Source organism: Ylistrum balloti, unplaced genomic scaffold (assembly GCF_031769215.1).
Source record: "Ylistrum balloti isolate Yb309-2 unplaced genomic scaffold, AGI_CSIRO_Ybal_v1 Utg370544, whole genome shotgun sequence".
In the NCBI taxonomy this organism is placed as follows: domain Eukaryota; kingdom Metazoa; phylum Mollusca; class Bivalvia; order Pectinida; family Pectinidae; genus Ylistrum; species Ylistrum balloti.
In genome coordinates this window covers 278,941-295,816 of record NW_026782345.1, presented here as the reverse complement: position 1 = coordinate 295,816, position 16,876 = coordinate 278,941, and the positions used below count along the sequence as shown (strand labels likewise).

The 16,876-nt window shown below is 35.0% G+C and overlaps 1 protein-coding gene across 1 annotated transcript in view; it reads right to left on the bottom strand.

Annotated features, from left to right (window-relative positions):
* LOC132556098 (tubulin polyglutamylase TTLL13-like) overlaps positions 1-16,876 on the bottom strand; it is a 48,237-nt gene that overhangs the window by 4,078 nt on the left and 27,283 nt on the right. The window contains exons 15-19 of the mRNA XM_060220485.1: positions 13,978-14,346; positions 10,946-11,038; positions 7,621-7,858; positions 2,975-3,022; positions 748-807 (exon numbers count right to left, since the gene is read on the bottom strand). Coding sequence (XP_060076468.1) covers positions 748-807; positions 2,975-3,022; positions 7,621-7,858; positions 10,946-11,038; positions 13,978-14,346 — 808 coding nt within the window. The remainder of the gene's footprint in view (positions 1-747; positions 808-2,974; positions 3,023-7,620; positions 7,859-10,945; positions 11,039-13,977; positions 14,347-16,876) is intronic.

Below are 16,876 nucleotides of genomic sequence, written 5' to 3'. Positions count from 1 at the left end.
GTTTTACCAATATTTTAGTTTGATATAGCCAGAGAATCACGCTGAATAATAATTCAGTATCTTTAAATGTAACACATATATGTCAGTGATTTTCGTGATTGTTTCATTACATGCTTCTAAATGTTTTCTTAAGTATACCAGTACAAAAAGAATCTCTATACAGCAACTAAGACAGTGAAAATGGAATATTTTATACACAGATGTAAACAACAGTGGGATATGTATGAGGACCAAACTGGCCAATTATGACTTGAAACATTTTGTATGAGTTAATGTTAATAGTAAGAAGGACCAAAGCTTCACTCTAACAAGTCGAAGAATCTATTTCTTTATGGCATCGACAGCTATTATTAGGAGTATTGCTGATGGTATTTTGAAATATTTCAGGGGAAAAGATGCGCTCCACCAATGACTTCCTGTGGTCATCACCAAGGTGCTTTTTGTCATTTACTTATCTCTGTTATTGAATATTTTACCTGTATTTTGGTGATAAATAAAATGTTGTTATACAAGACTGACTTGACATTTTCCTAATTACAATCACAAAACTGGAAACATTTACAAGAAAGCAAGCCTTCCACCACAGCATCAGCTTTGACAAGGTTCAATGGAAAGCCCGAAACCTAGGACACAGCAACCCAGGCAATACGGGTTAACCCTGGTAACCCAAGCAATTTGAGCAATAACCAATGCAGGGGTAAGAGCTGGTAAACTTTCCACAGAAATGTGGTAACACCAAGTACTTACTGATTCCTGCTGACTCAGCGGATTTAGGGCTCTTGATTGACGTGTCCAGTGGGACACTTTCTGTTAGGATCAACATATCAGTGTCATTAAAATGATGTCAGATTATCAGGATTGAGTCAACATATCGGAGTATCAGGACTGAGCCAACAAATCATATTATCAGGATTGAGTCAACATATCGGAGTATCAGGATTGAGCCAACAAATCATATTATCAGGACTGAGTCAACATATCAGATTATCAGGATTGGGTCAACATATCATATTATCAGGATTGGGTCAACATATCTTGTTATCAGGATTGATCGACATATCAGATTATCAGGATTGGGTCAACATATCGGATTATCAGGCGTGGGTCAACATATCTGGTTATCAGGATTGGGTCAACATATCAGATTATCAGGTTATCAGGATCGGGTCAACAAATCAGATTATCAGGATTGGGTCAACATATCAGGTTATCAGGGTTGGGTCAACATATTGTATCTATTTTAGTTTCACATAGGTACATAAATACATTAACAGTCGATCTTCCACATACTCTTAATCGCATCAGGCTTTGTGTATTATTCTGTATTTATATACTTTTTTCTTCTTCTAAGAAAACATATCTATACATCATTGATTAATTTATCAATCATAAATTATTGATACAGCAAATATATATGAACTACAATGACTACATGTCAATACCAAATTTTATACACTCTTAGTTTGCTCTTTGAAAGTTGGATCTTTTCCTTTCTTTTCTCTTTCCTTCTTTGTTTTTACTCTTCATGATAAGAAATTCGAACATTTGTTTAAAAAATAGCAATGACAATCTTTACCTGAAAAATCCAAGGTGGCCACCTGTTGGCCATTTTGTTTTTCTGATTATAGTGAAAATTGAATGGGCACAACTACAGACTATGGGGATCCTACATAGGAATTTAAGAGAGGTCCATCCAGTACTTCTTAAGAAATAGCCATAACAAACTTTCAAAATCAAAATCCATGATGGCTGCCTGTCAGCCATTTTATTATTCTTGTCAGACCTGAAATCAAATGGGCACAACAATAAAGGGCAATACACATATGAAATTTAAGAGATCCTTCAAGGGCTTTTCAAGAGATAGTGATAACAAACTTCATAGAAAAATTCCGAGATGGCCACCTGTTAGCCTTTTTTTTTCTGATCAGTCCCAAGGTAGCAGTACACAGTTTCACAGTGTGGCCATAGGTGATATTTGTGTTAATTACAATTACTTAATTACTATTTGGGCAGTCTTGAATCTGTGTCTATGCACCAAAAACTAGCTTTACAAGAAGTGAAATTTTCATAGTGTTTACATGTGGTCATGTTATAAAGGATTTCCCAGTTGGAATGTGTTGAAATATATGTTGTTTGTTACCATGACAATGTTGTTGATTTTGAGACAGGTGTTTAGAAATAAATTTCTTTTATAAAGTTGTAGTGTTATGTTGGAATTAGCAGTATTTTTGCATTTTTAGCATTTTTCCACAATCACATGTTGGAAATCTGAAGAAATGTTTGATTTACACTAATTTTATCTCTCTGCTATTAAGGTAATTGTTATGTAGTTTATAAATATATATACATGTAAGAATTTATTTTTCATAACCAATCTGCTATACCTGTATATCTCAAACATGACCAATAATTTCAGGAAAAATGCAAATTAACTGTTTCCTGCTACCCAAAATCAAACAGGGGTTATGGAAACCTATCTATGAAATTTAAGAAAGATCCATAAAGTGCTTCTCAAGAAATAGTGATAAAAAAAATTATTTACCGACGGATGGACGAACAGATGGATGATAGACAGACAGACAACAGAAAACAGACATAGGTCAATTCAAACAGAAACTAGAAAACAGCTAATCTCTTTGGAGGGAACAGATTCATCTTTTAACTACTGATGTTATTCCCCTTTCTAACAGACTTTTCAGGAAAAAGAAAAGCAAACATTTCAAAATCTTAACTTTATCAGTTATAAATTGGCCCCTTCAGTCTTCAAAAGGGAGGTAACTGATAAAGAAATCAATCTTTCTTGTGCAGTATTTTAACAAAACAGAACTAGCATACACTTATAAGGAATATAATGTGATTCAAACTAAGGCGGGGTAGGTTAAAACTATAAGGATGCATCACTAACTAATCAATGGAATAAAATTTTACATGCAGATACAAATGTAAAAGCTCAATAAAGTAGAGATTTGTATACCTAGGTGATACTGCCACACCGTGCGATTTGAGTAGAGAGTACTGAAAGCTGATAGGAAACAAACCACAATTAACTCAACAAAAACAATAACGATTGGTATGAACAATAATAAATAGATTAGCATGGTCATTCTCATAAAGCTTTCCCTTATGTTTGGAAGTTCTGTCTACTTAACAGGACATGTATACGTGACTAATTAAGATTGAAATAGAACTGTTGATTGACAAATCAGTGTAGTTTTTAATTGCCATTTTCAAAGTCCAGTATTACAACCTGTTGACCACTTAGCGCTGCTGATCAGTTCCAAAATGAAAACAACCCAACTAGAGACCAAGGCAATCCTACATATGAAATTAAAGAGAGATACATAGAATATTTCTCAATTAGAGAAAACTTTCATTGTCAAAAAGTAAGATGGCCACCTGTCAGCCATTTTGTGCTTTTGATCAGTCAAAAAATAAAAGGGGCACAACTACAGTCCATCGGAAACACATACAAAATTTGAGAAAGATCTATTTAGTACTTCTCAAGAAATAGCAATAACTATCTTTCAGTGTCAAAAACCAAGATGGCCACTTGTCAGCCATTTGATTTACTGATTAGTTCCAAAATTAAAAGGGCTTAAATAGGGACAGCATGGAACCTTGATATTGTTATCGATTTATTCAGTATTCCTCAAGAAATAACAGTCGACAATAATGGTGATACAAAACTACTGGTGAAAACAAAATAAAAATGGAGAATTTCAGGAGGGCAAGACAGAAATTAATTCAAACATCAGAGGAACAAAAACTGTGGGTACAAAACCTTAAGTTCCATCTTGTTTTTACCTATGTACAATATAAAACCAACAACTTCCACATCGGAAACTAGATCATCAGACAGAACAGGGCTAAATTAATATCTCAATTGTAAGCAGTACATTTCTCATAATGATATAATTGCTCGGGAAATATTATTTCATTAATGCAGTGATGACAATACCTATAGGTGGATTAACCTGTCGTCATTATATAGTTAATACCTACAGGTGGATTATCTGTCATCATTATATAGTCAATACCTATAGGTGGATTAACCTGTCATCATTATATAGTTAATACCTATAGGTGGATTAACTTGTCATCATTATATAGTTAATACCTATAGGTGGATTAACTTGTCATCATTATATAGTTAATACCTACAGGTGGATTATCTGTCATCATTATATAGTCAATACCTATAGGTGGATTAACCTATCATCATTATATAGTTAATACCTAGAGGTGGATAACCTATCATCATTATATAGTTAATACCTATAGGTGGATTAACCTGTCATCATTATATAGTTAATACCAATAGGTGGATTAACCTGTCATCATTATATAGTTAATACCTATAGGTGGATTAACCTGTCATCATTATATAGTTAATACCTGTGGGTGGATTAACCTGTCATCATTATATAGTTAATACCTATAGGAGGATTAACCTGTCATCATTATATAGTTAATACCTATAGGTGGATTAACTTGTCATCATTATATAGTTAATACCTATAGGTGGATTAACTTGTCATCATTATATAGTTAATACCTACAGGTGGATTATCTGTCATCATTATATAGTCAATACCTATAGGTGGATTAACCTATCATCATTATATAGTTAATACCTAGAGGTGGATTAACCTGTCGTCATTATATAGTTAATACCTAGAGGTGGATTAACCTGTCATCATTATATAGTTAATACCTAGAGGTGGATTAACCTGTCATCATTATATAGTTAATACCTATAGGTGGATTAACCTGTCGTCATTATATAGTTAATACCTATAGGTGGATTAGCCTGTCGTCATTATATAGCTAATACCTATAGGTGGATCAACCTGTCGTCATTATATAGTTAATACCTATAGGTGGATTATCTGTCATCATTATATAGTCAATACCTATAGGTGGATTAACCTGTCGTCATTATATAGTTAATACCTAGAGGTGGATTAACCTGTCATCATTATATAGTTAATACCTAGAGGTGGATTAACCTGTCATCATTATATAGTTAATACCTAGAGGTGGATTAACCTGTCATCATTATATAGTTAAAACCTATAGGAGGATTAACCTGTCGTCATTATATAGTTAATACCTATAGGTGGATTAACCTGTCGTCATTATATAGTCAATACCTATAGGTGGATTAACCTGTCGTCATTATATAGTTAATACCTAGAGGTGGATTAACCTGTCGTCATTATATAGTTAATACCTATAGGTGGATTAACCTGTCATCATTATATAGTTAATACCTATAGGTGGATTAACCTGTCATCATTATATAGTCAATACCTATAGGTGGATTAACCTGTCATCATTATATAGTCAATACCTATAGGTGGATTAACCTGTCATCATTATATAGTCAATACCTATAGGTGGATTAACCTGTCATCATTATATAGTTAATACTTATAGCTGGATTAACCTGTCGTCATTATATAGTTAATACCTATAGGAGGATTAACCTGTCGTCATTATATAGTTAATACCTATAGGTGGATTAACCTGTCATCATTATATAGTCAATACCTATAGGTGGATTAACCTGTCATCATTATATAGTCAATACCTATTGGTGGATTAACCTGTCATCATTATATAGTCAATACCTATAGGTGGATTAACCTGTCATCATTATATAGTTAATACCTATAGGTGGATTAACCTGTCATCATTATATAGTTAATACCTATATGTGATCAACCAGTCTCCCTCTACCACTGCTAATGAAACAAAGATGCAGCCAGGAGTAGAGTTAGCTCGGATAGAAATATTTCTCACTAAGAAGCTCCTGATTATCAGGTCACACAAGCTGCTAGTGATCCTGCTGTCTGTGTCAAAACAGTGATCAAATTGTGATGATAATATCAAATCTTGACTTTTTTTCTTTTCTTTTTTCCTCTTTCATTCTATCAGTAATTAACTATTTTGTGTTTTGTTTTTTTCATATCAAAGTTTATGAGTAAAAATGTAGAAAATTTACCTTTACAAAAAATTGGTAAATTTCAAAACCACTTGCAGCTTACCAAATTCACATAAGAAATACCAACAAACAGTTTGCAAAGAATATATAGGAAGGCATATTTCATATGGAAAAGAAAGACACAACAAGAGAAGGATGTCAGTGACAATAATAGCTACCCAGGCCGCCACTTGTCACAATCATAACTTACTGTATCTGTGTTTAAAATATCCCATGCAATAAGAAAATGGAAAATACCGTTAACTACTAGTTAAGTGTTTTTAAAAATTTCTGACATTTTTTATTCCCCTTATTGATGCAAACTTTCAAAATAATTCTTATAGATTTAAATTGAAAAGTCTCAATCTAAAAGAACTTGTACTAAAGCATTTTCAGTGATTATGGAAAAAGATAAGCATTATCATTATGAAATGTGCAATGTTCCTCATTTCAAGTACAAAATTTTCTAATTCAATGCACTGAGCTCTATGTTATAATAATGAGATGTCAATACCTTTTAACTTAATGAAGTATTATCAATCAAATTGATATTATCTTTCCATTAAATTCTTTCAACTTTCTCCATTTACTAAAGAATTCTGTGAAAATGTCTGTAGGACTACTGTGAATCCCTTCTATCCTGCTATTAAAACAAGCTCAGATAAATATTATTGTTCATTTCTTGTAGATCTTGTGATTTCCTGGGCGATATGGAGAAACTATAGTTGAACAATGAGAAACTACCAACATGACAACAAAATGCTTTTGACGAGGACCAGGGGGTGCTTTTGACGAGGACCAGGGGGTGCTTTTGATGAGGACCAGGGGGTTCAATTTCACCAAAACTATGAGGTCCATTATGATCTGTCGTTACTCATACAGTTAGACAAAGGTGACATGCACACTGACTAAAATTGTCTTAATCTTCACATCATACTTTTTTTAGATAATTCCAACACTCAAACAATGTCATACTGATTAGTTAAGGGTGTATGCTACCTGACCTATTACACCTGTGTATATCAGAGTTATCTCCCCTTTAGAGCATTTAGTATGGTAATCTTCCTAAAAGTCCTATATACTGGACACTTTGTATGTTTACTGGTGAACATCTACTTTTAATCTTAATCCTAATACAACCAATTTATATAATTTTTACAGCATTTTTTATGAAAAACAAAGTTACAAATTGATGCTGAAATCTTGTCATTGGATACAGACTCTTTGTGGGCCTTCCTAACTAACTATTTGTCATAAAACAAAGTCTATCTGGTTTGTGAAAGTCTAAAAGAGCACACATCCTTTAGTATCAGACACTGTCAGATAACAGTGAAGATCTTTTTACCTAATGTACCACTGAAATCTAATAGAGGATTCAAATACAGTCAAACTTTAATCTCACAAAAAAAAGTAGATTGATAGAAACTACCCCCGCTATGACCAAAACCTTGATAAGTTCTGGAGAACTTAAAGCTTATCTTTTTAATATGAATGAATAACTGTTTAATATCATGCAATGAAAAATACAGTTTCCCAATAATGTTAGTTTATGATACTTCAGACAATCTATTTGGAATAATTTATGGAATTATCAAATTAAGTTTTGAAATAAAAGTTTCTGTTTTAATGTATACCTTCTTTGCGCTGGCCGTGTGCACTTAGGGTACGTTTGTGTGATGCACTGGGTGTTGTGGTGTCGGAACGCCACTCTCCTGTCATTGTGTAACCATTCTTAGCCAGCAGGCGGGCTCTCTCAGCCTCCGTATCCATTAGATGGGTCATATTATTTCGGTACTCTGTCTCAGGAATGATGGCCGTGCCACCTGCCGACCTGTTGGATCCTCCTAACGGTTTCCTCACAAACTTACTTCTCTGTTGAATTTAGAAATGGAGAGTGTCAAAACATCAATAATTTTTGCGGACTTTTTTCTCTATAATTTACGTGATAAAAGATTCTGGCAAAGATCCTTTGTTACCTTTATGTCGTACTTAATCAGATAAACATACATTAAGTTCTGGGACATTGAGAATAATAATAAGAAATGAAACTTGATTATAAACAAATAATATAATTTGCTGAATCAAATTAAATCTCATTGTTTTTCAGGTACTTATTCCGTCATTTTATAATGAGTTATCTGCTCTTGTTAGCAGGTATTGATAAGTGCAGATATCTCTGCGATAAGGTAGAATATTAAGGACAAAGTTATATCATATTTTTAATCATTATTACATTTATCATCTATCTTTGATTTACAAATAAACTTTTTGGAAACAACATCTTATCAGCAGTTTATGTTCTCAAGACAAAAAGCATAGAAGTTACAAAAATAAATTGAAGACAAAGATACTAGGATAGAGTCAAAGCCATTAAGAATAATACAGCTGGTTCTTTTCATCCCTTGCTAAGATACCTCTCAGTATGTATGGCGATTGGAATCAAATGACAAACTATGAATTAGGAAGCAATTTCAACAAGCCAAGGATACATAATTTTTTTCTTATTTTTTATTGATATTTTGACCAGTTTCGCCCAAAAACAGATAGAAATATACTATCGTTTTGTCCTGAAGAATCTCACATAGTTAGAGTGAATCCGGTCGACATAAATAAAGAAATAATGAAAAGATAAATAAAAAGACACTGTGTATCCCAGGCTTGCTGAAACTGCTTCCTCATTTAGGAAAATAATTGAATTTACAAGTTGATCTCAAGAAAACATCATTTTAACAAATCGATTTAACAAACTAATAAAAAAATCAGTGTGTTATTACAAAAGCTGGGTAACAAGTCATTTCAATGCAAATTAAGTGTTAGTGGTATAACTCAAAGTAGTTAAAACTGTGAGGTGGGGGGGGTGACTGGGAACAGGGTAAACTTACCACTTTAGAAGTATAAAAACAGGGAATCTGATGATGGATGGTCATTGGTCAGGGTTCAGACTGTTTAGTGACTATTTAACATCATTTTTCAAGTGAAATGAATTTAGAAAAGTGATGATAAAAGACTCAATGATTGTGACTGAGAGGTCATGCATGTTAGTTAATGAACAAGAGTGGTGAAAGATCTTTCTAAATCCATTACATTGTTTTTAAGCATGGTATCACATGGTAGAACATTGCTACTTAACAATTTTTCAATCAACTTCACATTATATAAAATCCCTCCCCCAAGGTTAAGATGACACTGTAAGGTAAGAGAGGGTGTAACTGAAACACATAATTATGACAAAGCTTCAGGACCAATCATTGTATACTGTAGTTAGATAGGTGGTCTTCTGTTAGTAAAACCTACACATACAAACCTCCTCTCATAAGTTTATAAACCTTTATCCCATTACCGATCAACACAAAAACCTGACCCCACCAGTTAATCAACACTAAAACCTGACCCCATCAGCTGATCAACACTAAAACCTGACCCACCAGTTAATCAACACTAAAACCTGACCCACCAGTTAATCAACACTAGAACCTGACCCCACCAGCTGATCAACACTAAAACCTGACCCCATCAGCTGATCAACACTAAAACCTGACCCCACCAGTTAATCAACACTAAAACCTGACCCCATCAGCTGATCAACACTAAAACCTGACCCCATCAGCTGATCAACACTAAAACCTGACCCCATCAGCTGATCAACACTAAAACCTGACCCCATCAGCTGATCAACACTAGAACCTGACCCACCAACCCACCAGCTGACCAAAACTAGAATCTGACCCCACCAGTTGATCAACACTAGAACCTGACCCCACCAGCTGATCAACACTAAAACCTGACCCCATCAGCTGATCAACACTAAAACCTGACCCCACCAGCTGATCAACACTAAAACCTGACCCCATCAGCTGATCAACACTAAAACCTGACCCCATCAGCTGATCAACACTAAAACCTGACCCACCAGCTGACCAAAACTAGAATCTGACCCCACCAGTTGATCAACACTAGAACCTGACCCCACCAGCTGATCAACACTAAAACCTGACCCCACCAGCTGATCAACACTAAAACCTGACCCCATCAGCTGATCAACACTAAAACCTGACCCACCAGCTGACAAAAACTAGAATCTGACCCCACCAGTTGATCAACACTAAAACCTGACCCCACCAGCTGATCAACACTAAAACCTGACCCCACCAGCTGATCAACACTAAAACCTGACCCCACCAGCTGATCAACACAATAACCTGACCCCACCAGCTGATCAACACTAAAACCTGATCCACCGGCTGATCAACACTAGAACCTGACCCCACCAGCTGATCAACACTAGAACCTGACCCCATCAGCTGATCAACACTAGAACCTGACCCACCGACCCACCAGCTGATCAACACTAGAACCTGACCCCATCAGCTGATCAACACTAGAACCTGACCCCACCAGCTGATCAACACTAGAACCTGACCCCACCAGCTGATCAACACTAAAACCTGACCCCCACCAGCTGATCAACACTAGAACCTGACCCCACCAGCTGATCAACACTGGAAGTGACCCCACCAGCTGATCAACACTAGAACCTGACCCCACCAGCTGATCAACACTAGAACCTGACCCCACCAGCTGATCAACACTAAAACCTGATCCACCGGCTGATCAACACTAAAACCTGATCCACCGGCTGATCAACACTAGAACCTGACCCCACCAGCTGATCAACACTCGAACCTGACCCCACCAGCTGATCAACACTAGACCCTGACCCCACCAGTTGATCAACACTAGAACCTGACCCCACCAGGTGATCAACACTAAAACCTGATCCACCGGCTGATCAACACTAAAAGCAACTCACATACCAGAAAGCAGCCAATGGATGTTCTATATATATCAATTATCATTAAAGCACAATTTGTAGTTAATTCCTTCATCTTGTTGACTACAGTACAACACCTGTTCACCATTACAAGTCTACAGTGCTGCTACTTCTATACAGTAGTTTACCTGGTAGGATGGCACAGTCTTCTCGTTAAGGCTACCCAGACTTCCTGACTTTCCCTGCCATGTGGTACTTCGGCCTGAGGAGCCATAGCTTGGCTGTAGTATGGAGGACAAAGGAGCAAATGATAATGGCACTAATCAAATATAAGTAACAGTACTGGACACAGGGTTTTCTCCCCTACGTCTAACCAGTGGGGGTGGGGTGAGTGGTGGAGCAGTGGGGTAGGTAAGACAGGGTGACAGATGTGGGGGACAGGTTACAACAACAGAGCTAAACAAATAGGAATTGTAGTTACTTATAGTGATATGATAGTGGTTGTTACAATCACTCTGAAACAGGGATAAACAATCAGTTCAAATTTTAATCTACAAAATTAATAATTTTATCATAAACTTCAAAGATAAGATGAAATAAGCCATATAGTATTAGTTTAGGGACACATGTAAGTTGTATTATCATAAAAAATCCAAATTGTACTGTTATATAAGAGTTAAATCCTTGGACCAGTGTTGATTACAAAAATCAGACCAAAAGTTTTCAAACATATAAGACTGTCATTTATAATTTCAATTACCGGGTAAGTAGATGTTTAATTCATAAAAAGATAAGAACAGGTAACTAAGACACTTATACAGTGTATTATGTATATTACACTGGATGTAAGTATTAATTACAGATAATTGATATTGTTTACAGTATGTAGCAAAGTTTGGTCTGAATGATTTTTTTTATGAAATTTTTAAACTATATCTATCATAAACTTTTGATTTATCTCAAAGTCACACTAGCTACTACTTATATATAACAGCAATCAGAAAAAAATGGTCAATACATTTGAACATTTGAACTTTTTGCTTATTTTTCAAAAATTTCATTTATCAAATTTCAACCTGTTGTAGTTGTGATATAAATCGTCAGAAAGCTATAATTTGTGATCACTTGTCATGAATGTGTACCTTTTAGGAGACATACATACATGGGTGGCTGTTGCAAAGACTGTACACGTTTGATATGATACGTTAAGATTTCAATTTAAGTTTTCCTGTCATAAAAATATTTTCACCAGATATTGAAACACCAAAAATAGCATCAACAAGCAGAAAGGAGAACATTTTATTGTTTAAAATCATAAAAAAAACTCATGGCTCTGACTTTGGATGGAAAAAGAGCAGAAATCAAAATAGCAATACATGGCTCTCATGGGTAAATCCTAGAGAACACCTTCAGTATCATAGTGTTATGTGGGTAAATCCTAGAGAACGCCTTCAGTATAACAGACAGTGTTATGTGGGTAAATCCTAGAGAACACCTTCAGTATAACAGACAGTGTTATGTGGGTAAATCCTAGAGAACACCTTCAGTATAACAGACAGTGTTATGTGGGTAAATCCTAGAGAACACCTTCAGTATAACAGACAGTGTTATGTGGGTAAATCCTAGAGAATGCCTTCAGTATAACAGACAGTGTTATGTGGGTAAATCCTAGAGAATGCCTTCAGTATAACAGTGTTATGTGGGTAAATCCTAGAGAACATCTTCAGTATAACAGTGTTATGTGGGTAAATCCTAGAGAACGCCTTCAGTATAACAGACAGTGTTATGTGGGGAAAATCCTAGAGAACACCTTCAGTATAACAGACAGTGTTATGTGGGTAAATCCTAGAGAACACCTTCAGTATAACAGACAGTTTCATGTGGGTAAATCCTAGAGAACACCTTCAGTATAACAGACAGTGTTATGTGGGGAAAATCCTAGAGAACGTCTTCAGTATAACAGACAGTGTTATGTGGGTAAATCCTAGAGAACGCCTTCAGTATAACAGACAGTGTTATGTGGGTAAATCCTAGAGAACACCTTCAGTATAACAGACAGTGTTATGTGGGTAAATCCTAGAGAACACCTTCTGTATAACAGACAGTGTTATGTGGGTAAATCCTAGAGAACACCTTCTGTATAACAGACAGTGTTATGTGGGTAAATCCTAGAGAACGCCTTCAGTATAACAGACAGTGTTATGTGGGTAAATCCTAGAGAACGCCTTCAGTATAAGAGACAGTGTTATGTGGGTAAATCCTAGAGAACACCTTCAGTATAATAGACAGTGTTATGTGGGTAAATCCTTGAGAACACCTTCAGTATAACAGACAGTGTTATGTGGGTAAATCCTAGAGAACGCCTTCAGTATAACAGTGTTATGTGGGTAAATCCTAGAGAACGCCTTCAGTATAACAGACAGTGTTATGTGGGTAAATCCTAGAGAATGCCTTCAGTATAACAGACTGTGTTATGTGGGTAAATCCTAGAGAACACCTTCAGTATATCAGACTGTGTTATGTGGGTAAATCCTAGAGAACACCTTCAGTATAACAGATAGTGTTATGTGGGTAAATCCTAGAGAATGCCTTCAGTATAAGAGACAGTGTTATGTGGGTAAATCCTAGAGAACACCTTCAGTATAACAGACAGTTTTATGTGGGTAAATCCTAGAGAACGCCTTCAGTATATCAGACTGTGTTATGTGGGTAAATCCTAGAGAACGCCTTCAGTATAGCAGACACCTTCATTTCGGTTTAAGTTTTACAATAAATATATATTTACCGTTGTACTTAAACTCTATATCTTGCAACTTTCTTTGGATAAAAAAAAATTGATAGCATTCAAACCAACTAGTTCTTATTTATCAATAATGGGTTTCATCTTATTAAATGTTTTGAACCATTTTTCTGAAGAAAGCAATTGTTCTACTTTGTGATCCTAAGAGTAAGAGGTAGAACAGCTACAACACAGATACAGCAGACACAGCGATCAACACATCATTCCACAAATTTAGTCAAAGAAAAAGAATTAAATTGGTAATCATTATTTTGCTTCATGCCTCATGCTTTCAAAAAACTCCACAAAATCAGCCTTAATATACTGCAATCAAACACAAAATTTCAGTATATAGCAAACAACATCAGTCAGATGAGTCAGTTAGGATTGGAATTCACTGCAATACTGCGCCACTCCATGATATAGTCTGTGGCTACCAACCTCATCCTCATATAGTTCTTCCCCATCACACTCGTCAGTGGTGACAAAAGGTTGGTGCATAAGGACCACCTTGCGATCGCTCGTGCTGTACGAGAGTCTAACTTGTGGGAATTGCCGTGTATCTTCACGGGTTTGACAAAACACACTGCCATGATAGTTAGAAGTGCAGTTGGCATGGTTTGCAGTCTTAGGTTGTTTGCCTCGTTTATCTCCCTTTGTGGAGATCTCATTTGCTAGGGCATGGTTGTGTCCAAAGTACCTATCCAGGAGCTTTTTATAATACTGTCTGTCCTTAATACGTACAGGGGCTTGGCGCCCCATTAGGCAAGACTCTGTGTTTCTACTAGAGCACAGCCACCGCTGGTTATCCTGCGCAGGTGCAGAGAGAGAAATTACAACAAAAGTGATATGAAGGAGGGATGACAAAGAGTTATAAATACAATATGCTATAATACAGAGTGTGACTAATACACTATAATACAGAGTGTGACTAATACACTATAATACAGAGGGATTACAGAGTGTGACTAATACATTAAAATACAGAGGGATTACAGAGTGTGACTAATACACTATAATACAGAGGGATTACAGAGTGTGACTAATACGCTATAATACAGAGGGATTACAGAGTGTGACTATAACACTATAATACAGAGTGTGACTAATACACTATGATACAGAGTGTGACTAATACACTATAATACAGAGTGTGACTAATACACTATAATACAGAGTGTGACTAATACACTATAATACAGAGGGATTACAGTGACTAATACATTAAAATACAGAGGGATTACAGAGTGTGACTAATACATTATAATACAGAGGGATTACAGAGTGTGACTAATACACTATAATACAGAGGGATTACAGAGTGTGACTAATACACTATAATACAGAGGGATTACAGAGTGTGACTAATACACTATAATACAGATTGTGACTAATACATTATAATACAGAGTGTGACTAATACATTATAATACAGAGCGTTTATAGAGTATGACTAATACACTATAATACAAATTATTGTCAGTGTCAGAAAGAATCTTATATTCCAATAAACATGATTCAGGGGATATTAAACACAAATTCAATCATACAATTACAAGGGTCATAATGATGAAGATTCTTATGAAAATAACTTACCATCCAATATATGTAAAGATATTTGAAATCTATTTGATGTAGACTTTTTAATCAAATTTCCATCCTTTAGCATAATGAAATATAATGATTTCTCAATATTATGATTAATTTAAACATAACATCGCTTAACATTACATATATTAATTTTGTAGTAAAATATCATTTAAAAAGTTACTTGGTTAAAATACAAAATGTTTTATATTTCTGAGGTGCATTTTAAGCTGTCATGACAGCTGTGAGACACATGCTTAGAATCATGCCAATTCCAGCCTCTGTAACATTATAAGTTCCAGAAATATTTTTAGATGATAACTTTTTGAAAATTGTATTTAGAAATATGAATGTTTCAGTGTAAACTATCATTCAGTTGAAAACAGAGACTAGATTGTCCTAAACTGTTACACTGTAATTAGTTGCTATGGTAATTAAATTCTACAACGGATATAGGAAACTGACTCGAAGGAATGTCAACATTTACAAAATGTTTCTCAAAGTGAATTGTCGGGTATCTGGCTCAGTAGAATGTCAACATTCCTGATATAGTGTCACAGTTTACTGTCCATGTAGAACTTTGAAGCATTTTACATTAATGATTAAACTTAATATGTAATTAATAGTGACTTTGGTGGATGAAATATCATTGTCAAATCTTCTAGATTCTTCATCTTCTTATCCTAACTCAACTTTGATAAATTTTGGTTGCTAATATATCAATCTACAAAACTTTGGTATAACTGCGTCTAGCTCCTTGAGTCATCTGACATTATCTGTTACAGAAGAAACTCAATACGTGTATACTGCCTTTCCTTCATCTTACATTATCTGTTACACAATATCTCAATATACTGCCTTCCTTCATCTTACATTATCTGTTACAGAATATCTCAGTATACTGCCTTTCCTTCATCTTACATTATCTGTTACACAATATCTCAATATACTGCCTTTCCTTCATCTTACATTATCTGTTACACAATATCTCAATATACTGCCTTTCCTTCATCTTACATTATCTGTTACACAATATCTCAATATACTGCCTTTCCTTCATCTTACATTATCTGTTACACAATATCTCAATATACTGCCTTCCTTCATCTTACATTATCTGTTACACAATATCTCAATATACTGCCTTTCCTTCATCTTACATTATCTGTTACACAATATCTCAATATACTGCCTTTCCTTCATCTTACATTATCTGTTACACAATATCTCAATATACTGCCTTTCCTTCATCTTACATTATCTGTTACACAATATCTCAATATACTGCCTTTCCTTCATCTTACATTATCTGTTACACAATATCTCAATATACTGCCTTTCCTTCATCTTACATTATCTGTTACACAATATCTCAATATACTGCCTTTCCTTCATCTTACATTATCTGTTACACAATATCTCAATATACTGTCTTCCCTTCATCTTACATTATCTGTTACACAATATCTCAATATACTGCCTTTCCTTCATCTTACATTATCTGTTACACAATATCTCAATATACTGCCTTTCCTTCATCTTACATTATCTGTTACAGAATATCTCAGTATACTGCCTTCCTTCGCCTGACATTATCTGTTACAGAATATCTCAGTATACTGCCTTCCTTCGCCTGACATTATCTGTTACAGAATATCTCAGTATACTGCCTTCCTTCACCTGACATATGTGAGACAGTAACTATCTGATTAAAATTTTAATTAGAATTTCTGCAATATCTTTTTTTGACCAT